Raw genomic sequence first — 15,040 nt, forward strand, 5'->3', positions numbered from 1 at the left:
CTATTCAAATTGTGTCCATATCTGACAAAACAAATTCAAGCAAGAAATCATGTGGAATAGAAACTGGTACAGTAGCTGGAATATATAGAGACAAGTATATAGAGAGTCTGGTTTTGGAACCAAGAAGACTTTGGTTCCAAGGTTACCTCTGACCCTCACAAGTATGTGACCCTAGGCAAGGCAATTAGGCTCTCTGTGACTCAAGCAACTCTCTAGGATATATATATATATATATTTCAGGTCATAAATGGATTATAATCAATGTTGGTGGAAAGGAATCACACACTAGGAATTGTTCACACTGATGAAGTCAATAGTCTTCTTTTCTGGATATATTATTCAGTAGAATAGCTTCCTCAACCTTTCCTCAGAAAACTTGCTGATACACTCTACATTCCTGGCAGGCTATTGTTTGGTTTAGGGAACATGTTGAAGAAAAAATAATGTAATTCAAATTTCTGCAAGTCACACTATAGAACTCGATATCATTAATTAACATGTATGACTAATGTCAACTGGGAAAAGAATGTTAATTCTCAAGTCCTAAAATACCTCTTGATTCAAGGACATAATATCTCAGAGTGCCAATATACCATGCTGGAGTATGATTATCTGGTGTCCTTAATTCACACTTGGGATCTTTTTCATTTTACTATAACATTTTATGATTATATATCTTTAATATAAAATCAACAATAATTATATTAACAAGTTTAAATCCATTTTTAATAATTCATTAAAAACAAAGTCAATTTTAATGGTACAATGAGGAACACCTAACCTACAGATTGAACCAACAGTACCAAGAAAGAACAGAGCTTTTATAATTACATTGTTAAAATGAAATCAAAGAAAAGTAAACTAATGAACAAGAATTAAAATTTAAATCCTAGTCAAATCATTCTTTTAAAAAAAAAAGAAAAAAGGTACATATTGCAAAGACCATAAAAATGATCATGCTGATTCTTATGTAAATATTAAAAAAAGTCTAAATTCTATAAATTGGATTTTATAATTCCACAATTCGTCAAACTCTGAGGTGTCCAATGGTGTTGATTTTAGCGTAAACATTATTTAAATCACATCATGACATTTATGTTCCATCAACATTATTTATGCTACAGCCACCATGGTTTATAATCTTGCTGGCAATATTTATATTAGCACTACTGCTATTTACAATACAGTCAACATTGTGTATAACAAGATCAATGCAATTTATATGGGAAAAATCAATGCTAAAAGCATAAAGACATGTTGGAAAAGATAAAAACATGAAAACTCAATCTTCCAATCGACAATGGGAAAACAAATATCACTATGAACTTAGAAACCTTCATGAACTTTTCTTTGACAGCACTAGAATAAGATTTGAGGCAAATTATTATAACTTGTCATACACTTAGTTTATCATGTACTATCAAATTATATCACATCTTCAAACCTAGAATTAAAAATTATAAATTATTATTTTTTAAAATGTTAACTGTATTCTTTACCCTATATCTATTTAGTAAGGGTTCAGTGTTGATTTCTTGGCTGCATTATATAAAAAACTGCCACTTCCTTGCCCTTCTTCTTTCTTCTATTCACTTTCTCACTTCACAATCTCATCAGCTCTCATGGATCAAATTATCTAACACACTGATCCAGATTTCTATCTGCAGACCCAGTCTCGCTCTTGGACTACAGTCACCTATTGGAAATGCCTTGTTAAAACTCAACATGTCCAGAGCGGACTCACTGCCCCTCTCCCCACTGTACACCTCTCTCTAACCTCCCCAGCACTGCCCAGGGAGCCAGCATCTCCTGAGTTATCCGAATTCACAACTTTCATTCATTCTAAACTCACATCCAAGTAGTTGCCAAACTTGTCATTTCTATGTCCTGAACATCTCTCAAATATATCCCCTCCTAAAACACAGGTCTGCCTCCAGGAGGCCCCAACTCAGCCAACGGCTCCCGATTCTCTCCAGGGAAAAAGGGGAAAGGCGCCAGTCAGATACTTCACAGGTGGGCTCCTCCCTGCCCCACAGCCCCAGGTACCCGCCATACGGGGACTGCTACTCCTATTTGTTAGCATTCTTACAGTACTGAGTCAGTGGAATTGATAGAGACAATAATTATCTAATTTAGCATGGTTCAGTATGATTGATCTGATGTTACAATGAGATATCATGGGCCAGAACTTGAAACAAGGGACTAAATGGAACTGAGGAGACAGTGGTTAAATCTAGTTTAGCATTGATTTAATCCTACGACAAATAATGGTTTCCTAGTGATGTAATGATTGGTGTGTACTCAGTGTGGAGGATATAAGGAGAAGCTCTCAGGGCCAGAAAGGACAAGCGCACTAGAAGCTCTCCGAGCCTTAGCCAGGATTCAGTCGAGGAGATTCAGAAGCCAGAGAAGGCAGCTTAAGCTCTCGGAACCAAGACTACAGAAGGCCTCTAAGAAAGTTAACGGGGCCCCAAGAAAAGAGACAAGACTTTGAAGGAAAAAATAAAGGGTTTGGACTTTTAACCCTGGCTGCATTTGAGGTGATTATTGAACTGAAAAGAAACCTGCTCCCAGAGCAGATTATATTTTACATCCATTCACAGCTAACTTGGCCACAACGCTCGAGGGCCATCCCACCCACCTTGCCTCTCCCACAGACACTTACTTTCTGCCTTCCTCATCCTCTGGCCTGGGAAAGCCTGGGTGCCTTTGTGTGTGCTCTTATCCCCCATTTAAGCAAGCACGCCTAGGGCAGGAGCCATCTCACAGTTAGTGCCCCGACCCTGCAGCACTGTGCTGGGCACACTGTAGGGCCCTAGATATCTTCTTACACCAGAAGCTATGGCTTCAGACCAGTCTACTCACTAGGGACAGCAAGACCCTACCTGAGCCCCTGCCTCCCACTGGGCTGAGGAGCCCCTCCGCTGACCTCGATCACTCGCTGCCCTCCACGCGTGGTCCAACCTGCCATCCTCTGGCCGAGGGCTTCTTCAGACTTTGAGCTTGCTGGGGTTGCTGTTCAGCTGTCATTTCATTGTGTCTGAGCTTTCTTAGCAAAGACATGGGAGGAGTGGGTCACTTCCTTCTCCAGCTCATACTACAGATTAGGAGACTGAGGCAAACAGGATGAAGCGACTTGGTCAGGGTCACACAGTCGGAGTGTGGGTCTTCCCGACTCCAGGCCCAGCCCTCCAGCCGCTGTGCCGCTTACCTGCCGCCTGGTCAGGGCAGTGCACTTATACACGTCTTCTCCTGCCCCGCCATAAGCAGAAACTGCCTCGCTTTTTATCTCTGTGTAGTAAGCACCCTTTTGTGTGCCTAAAATGTAACCATTTCATCACAGATACTGGCAGGTGGTAGTCCAATCTGTCCCCGGCCTACACTCCAAACTGAGCAGGTTCTACTTGGGTTTGCATTCTATGACTGATCACAGCTTTCAAAAATGTAGGAATCACCGCCAAGATAAGAAGACCTTAAGTGCAAACCCAATTACAGCATTTACAATTAATTAATACTATAAACAAATTAGAAATGATAAGCAATACAGCAGCAACACTGCTATCCGAGTCGCTGTGGGAATCTGGATTCTCCTACCTGGGTTCTTTCAGCCAGAGGATGCTCACAGGGAGTTAAGGGCTCTTTGGGCAGAGGTTCCCCAATATTGGAGGGACCATCCCCAGTAAATCCACCTCGTTGCTGGCTTTCCACAGGAAAGAGAAGGACATTTTCTTTGTCACTGTCATCTTTGGACCTCAGAGGTTCTGTGATGACTGGAACTTTGGGAGCCACTGCTGTCGATCGTGAACGGACAGGCCTCCCCCTCTGCACAGTCTCCCATCCTTCAGCATCTTTTCGTTCTGTGGAGTCAGAAAAAAAAATCAAGATTTATTTAAAACAAAAAGATATAGTAACTTTAGAAACAAATACTTTTACTCTCATCTCAGCTCTCTAAGAGATCTTCCTATGAATAGATCTGACCACCTCTCTTCTTAATGGTTAACTCTGAACTTCCAGGTTCACTCAGAAAAGATTGTTTGGTTTTCAAAAATCTTGGTTCCTCCTTCCCTTCCTTTACTCTCTGATCCAGTGCCACTGGCCTGCTGGATGTTCCTTGCACAAATCACAACATCTCACAACTCTGAGTTTTGCTAAATAATTTTTTTTTCTTTCTCTGTTTTCATCCTACCTGGTTTAGGTATCAGTACCATGTCTATATCATAAAAAAGAATTTGGTAGGATTCCTTCATTCCCTATTTTTTCAAATAGTTTATATAGTATTGGAGTTAATTGTTCTTTAAATGTTTGGTAGAATTCGCATGTAAATCCATCTGGTCCTGGGGATTTTTATGCTAAGTCCCTTGCACAAATAACTCTATCTCACAACCCTGTGGGTTTTGCTGGCTCTCTCTTGTGCGTGAAGCCGCCCTCTGCTTCCTCACTTCTCTGGTGCTCTTCAAGTGTCAGCTTTCAGCAGAAGCCTTTCCCATGCTTCCCTAACTTCTAGACTATCTCTAACATATCCCAAATGTATCCTATTGATAACATAGTTGACAGCACATTGTGACCTTCATTAAACTGTGAACTTCTTTGAAAGAATGGACTGCTTTTTGCCTTTCTTTGAACCTCTAGTACTTAGCATAGTGCCTGGAATATAATAGGTGTTTATACTAACTGCTGGGCAATTTACTTTTCAACTGGATTATATAGAGAAATGACAAACTAACAGAATGCCAAAAAAAAAAGCATAATTCTCCAAACATGGATTACCAATAACACAATCATAAACTATATAATCTCAGAAGTAAAAAGGATGTAGGACTATCTTTCCTAACCCAGAACAGGAATTATGATGACATTCAATACTGAAGTCCACAGACACTTATAGCTTAGGCAGCTCATGTTCCACTCCCCCTATACCACTGAGCTCCCAGACATCTTTTCAACAAGTCTTTAGGCAAAGACTCTCTGCTAAGTCCATGATCCTTTTAAGAAATAATAATAATAATAGCTTTTTATTTTTCAAAATACATGCAGAGATAGTTTTCAACACTTACTCTTGCAAAACATCATGTTCCAAATTTTTTCCCTCCTTTCCCTAGACAGCAAGTAATTCAATATTGGTTTACCATGTGCAATCCTTCTAAACATATTTCCACATTTGTTGTAATGCATGAGAGAAATCAGATCAAAAGGGGAAATAAAACACGAGAAAGAAAAAAAGCAGGCAAACAAACAATAACTACAAAAAAAGATGAAAATACTATGTTTTTATCTATGTTTTCAGTCTTCATATTTCTCTCTCTGGATGTGGTTAGGTCTCTCCATCACAAGTCTATTGGAACTGCTTTGAAGGAAAAGAATCACATCCATCACAGTTGATCATCGCATAATCTTCTTGTTGCTGTGAATACAATGTTCTCTTGGTTCTACTCACTTTCCTCAGCATCAGTTCACATCAATCTCTAAAGGCTTTTCTGAAATCATCCTGCTTTTTGCCTTGATCATTTCTTATAAAACAATAATATTCCATTATTTACTTACTCAGCCATTCCCCAACAGATGGGCATCCACTCAGTTTCCAGTTCTTTGCCACTACAAAAAGGGCTACTACAAATATTTTTGCACATGTGGATCTTTTCCCCTTTTTATGTTCTCTGTGGGATACAGTCATGAAAATGCAAAAATATTCTATCTCAATAGTTTGGACATATCTCATGTATAAAATAATTGCAACTATAAAATTACAAAGTCACACTTGAAATAAAGCCTAAAAAGTCATCTCGGTCAAATACACTTATTTTATGTATCAGGAAATCAAGGCTCTTAAAATTGAATTTATTTGCCCCAAGTCTCAGAGCTAATATACAGTAACTTGGAGACTCCAACTTTTGCCTATTGATAACAAGTCTAGCTTTGTGCATGCAACATTATATACTTCCTCCTATTAACAGGAACTGATTCTCCACTAGTACTTTAAAAAAATCGATGGTAAATTAATAAAGATGCACAAAATAAGAATTTTAAAAACTGGCTAAAAAGAAAATGAGTAGTACTCTGATGTTAAAAATAAAGGACTAAATTTTATTCCAACTTCTTTTACTACTATTATTAATCTTTGACTACTATTATTAATCTATTTTAAAAAGGAGAAAAACACTAATTTAAAAGCTTACTTGTGGAAAGAAATACTATTTAGAACCTGGATCTGATTCTGGATTCTGGAAAAATTTGGAAAGATTTGTATCAAATAATGAAAATAACATGAGCAGAACAAGAATAATTTACACAATAACAACACTGCAAAGACAAATAACTGTGCAGGACTGGGGAATTCCAATGGATATAATGGAACCAACAACAGATCCAGAGGACTCACAATGACACATGTATCCACCTCCTGATAGACTGCTGATGGGTTAACAATACACACTAAAGTATATGCTTTCATACTCACATATGTGTGTTTACATATATATACTTATGTCTGCACACATACACACACTCACATATATATATACACACATATGGTTAAATAGCAGAAACTTGCTTTGTTTGTACGTATGTGACAGGTTTAGTTTTTTCTTGATTTCTTAATGAGTAGGAAAGAGCAAGTGGGAAGGAGAAAATTTGGAACTGAACATAAAATATAAGTGAATTTAAAAAATATGGACAGCAAAAAAATAAAGTGAAGAAATACAAAAATATGAAAAGTAGTTAAATACAGGGTATTTGGAAGGAAGGACATTGAAAAACGGGAGATTAGAAAAGAGTTTTTTTTTTTTTTTTTTTTTAACAAGATAGTGCTTAACAGGCTGATGTTACACCTGTCAGATTGGCTAAGATGACAGGAAAAAATAATGATGAATGTTGGAGGGGATGCGGGAAAACTGGGACACTAATGCATTGTTGGTGGAGTTGTGAATGAATCCAACCATTCTGGAGAGCAATCTGGAATTATGCCCAAAAAGTTATCAAATTGTGCATACCCTTTGATCCAGCAGTGTTTCTATTGGGCTTATATCCCAAAGAAATACAAAGAAGGGAAAGGGACTTGTATGTGCCAAAATGTTTGTAGCAGCCCTATTTGTAGTGGCTAGAAACTGGAAAATGAATGGATGCCCATCAATTGGAGAATGGCTGGGTAAATTGTGGTATATGAATGTTATGGAATATTATTGCTCTGTAAGGAATGACCAACAGGATGATTACAGAGAGGACTGGCGAGACTTACATGAACTGATGCTAAGTGAAATGAGCAGAATCAGGAGATCATTATACACTTCGACAACGATATTGTATGAGGACATATTTTGATGGAAGTGGATTTCTTTGACAAAGAGACCTAACTGAGTTTCAATTGGTAAATGACGGACAGAAGCAGCTACACCCAAAGAAAGAACACTGGGAAACGAATGTGAACTATCTGCATTTTTGTTTTTCTTCCCGGGTTATTTTTACCTTCTGAATCCAATTCTCCCTGTGCAACAAGAGAACTGTTCAGTTCTGCAAACATATATTGTATCTAGGATATACTGCAACATAACTAACATATATAAAACTATTTGCCATCTAGGGGAGGGGGTGGAGGGAGGGAGGGGAAAAATCGGAACAGAAATGAGTGCAAGGGATAATGTTGTAAAAAAATTACCCTGGTATGGATTCTGTCAATATAAAGTAATTATTAAATAAAATTTAAAAAAAAAAAAAAACAGGCTGACGTTAGAAAAGCCTGGAAAGACTTACATAAACTGAAGCTGAGTGAAGTGAGCAGAACCAAGAGAATGTTGTACACGGCAAGATTAAACAATGACTGTTGGATGTGGCTCTTTTCAACAATGAGATGATTCAAGGCAATTCCAAAAGAAATAGGATGAAAGTGCCATCCACATCCAGAGAAAGAACTATGAAGACTGAATGTGGATGGAAACATAATATTTTCATTCTTTATTGTTATTGTTATTGTTGTTGTTGTTTGCTTGGATTTTCTATTCTTTGCTGTGGCTTTTTTCCCTTTTGCTTACACAATATGACAAATATGGAAATATGTTTAAAATATATTTAACCCATATTAGATTGCTTGCTATCTTAAGGAGGGGAAGATAAGAGAGGAAGGGAGGAAAATTTGGGACACAAAGTCTCAAAATTGAAGGCTGAAAACTATGTATTTAGAAAAATGAAACATTATTTAAAAAGACAAGAAGGTAGTTCTTGAATTGTAACTTGAGAAGAGAGGGACTTGGCATGGTGGAGGTAAAGAGAAACTGCACTGCAAATATAGGGAATAGCTAGTCTTGAAGAAAGAAAATGGAGCATTACATGAGTGAGGCATTGAGAGAATAGCAACCTGACTGGGTTGCAGGAAAGGGAGTTTTGTCCAATGAGCCTGGAATGATAGGTGGGGGCCAGGTCAAGTAGGACTTTAACAGCTCAACAGCTATTTTATCCGAGAGGCAAGAGGAAGCCAGAGGAATTCAGCTGAGTGAGTAGGGATGTTAATGACCACATAGAAGCTGAAAGAAAATCACTTTGGCAGCAGTGTGCACATTAGATTAGAGTGTGGCAAGAAACAATTTATTGGTTATGATAATCTGGGCAAAAGGTGGATGGACCTGAAAGCCATAGCTTTCCTAGAGGGGCAGCTAGATGGCACAATGGATAAAATACCTTGCATTTATGTACTTTGAATATATTTGTGCTTCTTCATTTTATATTTGTGCTACAGATAATACTCAGATACACAAACAGTGTGAACTTCAAAAATCATTTTTCCTATTGCTTGTTTGCTCATCTGTAAAAGGAGGATAAGAGAGTCTACTTCCAAGGTTATTATGAAAAACAAATGAGATAATACTTGAATACTTGTATAGTACTCATCAGAGTACCTTGGCAAATACCAGGTACTCCACAGATAATTGTTCCTTTTCTTCCTATCCTTCTTCCTTTTTTCTTTTCTTTACAGTCAAGTGATCCACTAAACAGGGAATTATTACTTTTTCACACAGTAGGTCCTCAATAAATGTTTGTTAATTAACCAACAAGTGATTCATATAAATGACTGATTGCTATCACTGTCACAGATTATGTTTAGTGCATCCATAGGGAAGAGGGACTCCCTAGAGAAGATAAAGCATTTCTGAAGCTCCTAATTATAAATGGCATCATTCTGCTTGCATTTAGCCCCAGAATACTTTAGAATCTGCTACATTCTATATACTCTATTACATTCATGATCAATCTAAAGACTTTCATCTAAACTACCCATACAGGAAGAATGTATTTGGAAAATGGCTGCTGTCTCAACTGTGACATAAAGCTAGAAGAACACCGCTCTGAGCTCATCAATCAGCACATACTTCTTGGACAGGCAGAGGGCAGGTCCTAGAACTAAAAGGGCAGCACATGTCCTGGATCACTATGACTGCCCTCTGAAACACAGATGCACTGTATTAGCACCAACAGTTTTCCAATTATGCTGAATTTGTCACAAAAATACTACAAAACCCAACATCCAAAGAGATGAAGCAGAGGAGCATCCAAAGTCCAATGGACAGGTATCTAGAGAAAAAAAATTCTGCAAGAAAAGCAGTTTAAAGGATTTTTATCAGAAAAGAACGTTTGGTTTAGAAAAAATGGACTAGTCATATAATAAGGAAAAGAGCTGATAGCTAGCCTGCATGGCTATCCACATGGATACCTTCACTGTGTCAACAGGATACAAAGTCCCCAATACATTGGATGGATCCTCTGTGAAAAATTTGTAGGAGATGTGGACAAGCATGGAACAGGATGAAGAGAAATAGCTAAATTGTGATATATATGAACAAACCAGATCTGGTTGAAAGATAGAGCTTTGGCAATACTATTTATTCAACTGGTAGCAAAAGTTTTGTTTGAACATCTAGATCAGACATTTACCTTGTGAATTCTAATCCCTTTTCAGTAACAGAAATTCTACAGTCTTATTTTACTATCTTCTTTATAAGAACTAAGTACTACTTTTGGGATGACCTATAATTTACTTTGGCTGTGAGGTTCCAGTGGGTACCCAACCTATAATCTCTTATCTCAGTGCTCTGCCCTCGGTCTCCACTCTCCCATCTGTGCCTGAGGACTCTTTAAGAACTCACTCAAATGCAACTCCAGCAAGAAGGACTGTGGATTCCATCAGTTATGATGATATCCCTCTTGAGATGTCACATAAAATGTTGTCTCTGCATCTTTCTAAAATACTTAAGTAATATTATGTGTTAGTCATTTGTATTAGTGTCTAAATTCCCAATTAGTCAAAAAGTCTTTGAAACAAGACTCCCTTACCCAAACTTCCCCATGCAGCAATAGGACTCTGCATACAATAAAAGTCTGTGTAGTACTCAATTTCTGAGTACGGTATAAAAATAGGGATTCAATTAATGTTAACTAAAGAAACTAAATTTCCACAAATCAGCTTCATCCTATTAAGAGGTTGAGTATATCTCACAAATTGCTGAAAAGATCAAATGAGATAACAGATACAAAGAACTTTGTAAATCATAAAGTACCATGTAAATGCCATCTTTTATTATTAGCTTTAAGCATGAGAGGACATTTTTGGTTACTTCATTAGAGTTCAATCTCAGTGGCCAAAATGGCAGAAATGCTTTCTTACTTGAGTTTCAGGGATATTTATGTAACTGGAAGCAGTGTGCTCCAGGGGAAAGGATTTGGGGTCAAAGAGCCTGGCTGTCTTCCAATTCTATGCACAACTCTGAGCAAATGAAAAATCTAACAGAGCCTGGAATATAAGCCTGTTAATTAGATGATTGTTGTAAAATTTTGCAACATTTTTATTTTGCAAATTTAGCTTTAATTAGTTTCTATCTGCCAAGTGCCAACACTGTTTCCACATTTCCTGCATTAAGTTGAAGAATTATCTCATGAAAATTAGGTTAGGCTAAGTTTCATCCCCTTGATCATTGCAGAACTTTTAATGGATTTGTTTGGGGCTTTCTGGTCAGCTTAAATTGGAAATACTGAAATTAACTTTTTCTCTTAAAAAACTAAAGACATGTTTAATTTATATTTTCACTGCCATAGATTAAGTCAAGACTGCTTTGATTTTTTTCAATTTTTCAAATTACTTACAAAGAAAAAAATTTACTAGCACAAAATGGAAGTATAACAGAATCATTTCTTAAAATTTAAACCTTTTTTTCTGATAAAGCTCTCATTTCTGAAATATATAGAGAATTGACTCTAATTTATAAGAAATTAAGCCATTCTCCAATTGATAAATGATCAAAGGATATGAACAATTTTCAGAGAATGAAATTGAAATTATTTCTACTCATATGAAAAGATGTTCCAAATCATTATTGATCAGAAAAATGCAAATTAAGACAACTCTGAGATACCACTATACACCTGTCAGATTGGTTAAGATGACAGGAAAAGATAATGAGGAATGTTGGAAGGGATGTGGGAAAACTGGGACACTGATGCATTGTTGGTGGAACTGTGAACACATCCAATCATTCTGGAGAGCAATTTAGAACTATGCTCAAAAAGTTATCAAACTGTGCACACGTTTGATCCAGCAGTGTTACTACTGGGCTTAATCCCAAAGAGATATTAAAGGGAAAGGGACCCACATGTGCAAAAATGTTTGGGGCAGCCCTTTTTGTAGTGGCCAGAAACTGGAAATTGAATGGATGCCCATCAATTGGAGAATAGTTGAGTAAATTGTGGTATATGAACGTTATGGAATATTATTGTTTTGTAAGAAATGACCAGTAGGATGATTTCAGGGAAGCCTGGAGAGGCTTACATGAATTGATGCTGAGTGAAATGAGCAGAACCAGGAGATCATTATACACTTCAACAACAATACTATATGAGAATCAATTCTGATAGAAGTGGCTGTCTTTGGCAATGAGAGGATCCAATTCAGTTTCAATTGATCAGTGATGAACAGAACCAGCTATACCCAGCGAAAGAACACTAGGAAACGAGTGTGGACTGCTTGCATTTTTGTTTTTCTTCCCAGATTATTTTTACTTTTCTAAATCGGATTTTTCTTGTGCAACAAGAGAACTGTATAAATATGTACACATATATTGTATTTAAGATATGCTTTAGCATATTTAACATGTATGAAACTGCCTGTCATCTAGGGAAGGCAGTGAAGGGAAAGAGGGGAAAAGTTGGAACAGAAGTGTTTGCAAGGTTCAATGTTGAAAAATTATCCATGCATATGTTCTGTCAATAAAAAGCTATAATAATAAAAATAAAACAAAAATAAAAATAAATAAAAAATAAAATAAAATTTAAATCTTTTGAAAATAGAAAGAAAATATGTATCAATTTTAAGTAGTATCAACAACAGCAAGATTACAAATATACTTGTAAATGTTTACATCTTAAATAAATTAAGATTGTTTTAAAGAGCACCCAATAAGGCTTATTTTTCTAAGTTTTAAAATGATGGGATCAGCCTTTCAAAATGTCCTCAAAATATATACAAAAGCAGTAAGATTTTATGCCATTATCATATTAAAACAGGAATAAATGTCTTCTTCTTTGAACTACAGTCATCAGAGTTGTTAATAGAGGACTTTTTAACAAGATATAAACTATATTGTGTCATTCAAGGTTCTTTTTAAATCTAAGAATAAGACTGGCAAAAGATTGCTTACTAAGTCTTTGTCCCAACCCCAGAAAAAGCCCAAAGATTTCATTGGATCTACCCTTCTAGTCACTTGTGTTATCTTTAATCATTTATTAATGAATGTTTGACAATAATCTTGACAATAATTAACATTAAATAAAATTATATCTATCATTTCCTCTCCATCTGCTGGGCTTATTATTCAAAGAAATTAGAATAATGTAGCAAGATAGCCATTACTTAGTTTTCACCAACTGATTCGTGATGGCTTTTCAAAAATAAAGAAGCTAGTCTACACTGAAGTCCTTTGCAATGGCCCATTTTGACCTAGAAGTGATCTTGACTTCTGGGCAATGATGACAGGACCACAAGCTCAGGCAAGTCCTATTCTCACATAAATTCCATGATTATGAGGGCCTGGAGAGAGCCTTTGTTTCATAAAAGGGCCAGCCAGTCAAAGTTTGGAGGGGCTAATCCCTAGGGGCTGGCGACCTGCTGATGAACTGTCTTGGTCACAACAAGGAGGCAGACCATCTTTTAGAAGCATGAAGGGGCGGTAATCTTTACCTGAAGAGAAAGCTTTTAAGTTTACAATTACCGAGGTCTTATCTTTACATAACTTTGTTTTCTTTGTCTCTGTCTTAGAGTTCAGTCATTGTGGAAAAAGCAGTGAATTATAATGGAAGAGACCAAGGAAATCTCAGGACATACCTGGCCCCTAATGAAAACAATTCCAGACACAGCCAGGAGGCAGAGATAGCAATTCTTTTGCTATTTCCAGGGGAAATTATTTCTAGTCCCAAAAGATTTGAGCTAACTCTGTGTCCAAGTGGACTTTTCACACAAAAAGCAAAGATGAGAAAATGCTCATTTCCTACAGGAAGAATGAGGCATCCATTATCACCTCTTCAATACCATTCTAAATTACCAAGCAACTGCTTGAAAAAAATCTGTAAAAACAGATCTTAACTTTTTAGAAAATATTTCACTAAAAAATCTTTCTGGAATCAAATTCCTTTTGAAAAGGACAATAACATTTCAATTTATTTGTACACTCTGGTAATCCTGATGACATGAAGAAAACAGATATTTAAAAGAATATTTTTATTAAACCAAAATAGTAACCAACAGCATATATGTTTCCTTAGATCTAGTATATAAATGTATATGCTGCCTTCTGACTTGACTAGCTAACAGTTTTTAATTCAGAATGAAAATCCTAAAGGAATTTTGAGCTGATAAAAGAAATCATTCTACTTAGAACTTTGTATAGCTTGTTTGGAACTAGAATAAACTGTTAGGCATTCCTAAAACACTGAAAATAAATTATGCTTGTATTCCTTAGCTTGTTTTTACCATTTTAGTGAAGGCTACTATTACGTAGATAGTTGTGTGTGTGAGTACCAAGTATAAAGAGATCATATATCAAATCCTACATCACTTACCATTTCTCCGAGAGGACTTCTGCACTGAGACAGGTGGGCAGCTTTGTGCAGGTGCTGTATTTGGAGGTGTAGCATTCACTGAATGGTTCGCTTTCACTTTGTCGGCCCAACTTACACCTGCTGGAGCCAGCCGAGTGGCAGTAATTGCCCCAGATGGACCCCTAGAGAAACAATGATTAGATTAAGAATTTATATAGAAGAGTCCTGATTTTTAAAGTTCCTAAAACAAATAGGAAAAAAATCATAGTGGATTTGGTCAAATATGCACCACCTATTCTCTTAGTTGGTTATTAATTTTTAAAAAAACACATATAGTAAAATTCCATCTGAATTTTAGGAAGAAGGAACAAGAGTAATGTGTTATGGTTTCTTTTGTTGAAGAAAGATATACTACTACATAATTCAATGCACTGGCAGTGCATGGATGGCAACAAACAAACCTGACTCCACAATATAATTAAGCCCTAAAGTGAAGTTACTCTATATACACATTTGAGATAATTTTTTTCTTTATTTTTCACTCATTCATTTATTCATTCACTCAAATATACAAGTGTTTGATAATGTTAAAAGAGCCATAGAAATCTAGAAAGAGATAAACCTAACTATAATGTAAAATAAAATGTAAATATGCTAAAGAAATAAAAGCAAACCTTTGCAAGAATGTGAAAGATGGAGAAACCATAGGATATGCACCTAGAAAGGACATCAGATGTAATCCATTCTAGGTCCCTTAGTTTAGTTATAAACCAGGAAACAACCCAAATAGAAGAGTTCTCCACAGAGGGGTGACCAGGACGATTATGGGACCAGAAATCATGCCATCCCAGAAACCACTAAAAGAACAGGGAAAGAACAGAAGACTTGGGGAATTGTGATCAAGACCTTGGGAATAGTTAAAGGGTTATCAGGAAAATAAGAGTCCAGACCTTTTCTGTTTGGCCCTCAGGAC

At 36.6% G+C, this 15,040-nt stretch overlaps 1 protein-coding gene across 1 annotated transcript in view; it reads right to left on the reverse strand.

Moving 5' to 3' along the window:
• Positions 1-15,040, reverse strand: part of SCAPER (S-phase cyclin A associated protein in the ER) — a 362,563-nt gene that overhangs the window by 283,815 nt on the left and 63,708 nt on the right. Inside the window, exons 8-9 of the mRNA XM_051982442.1 lie at positions 14,089-14,249; positions 3,595-3,857 (exon numbers count right to left, since the gene is read on the reverse strand). Coding sequence (XP_051838402.1) covers positions 3,595-3,857; positions 14,089-14,249 — 424 coding nt within the window. The remainder of the gene's footprint in view (positions 1-3,594; positions 3,858-14,088; positions 14,250-15,040) is intronic.

This window comes from Antechinus flavipes, chromosome 2 (genome assembly GCF_016432865.1).
Source record: "Antechinus flavipes isolate AdamAnt ecotype Samford, QLD, Australia chromosome 2, AdamAnt_v2, whole genome shotgun sequence".
NCBI classification, from domain to species: Eukaryota; Metazoa; Chordata; class Mammalia; order Dasyuromorphia; family Dasyuridae; genus Antechinus; species Antechinus flavipes.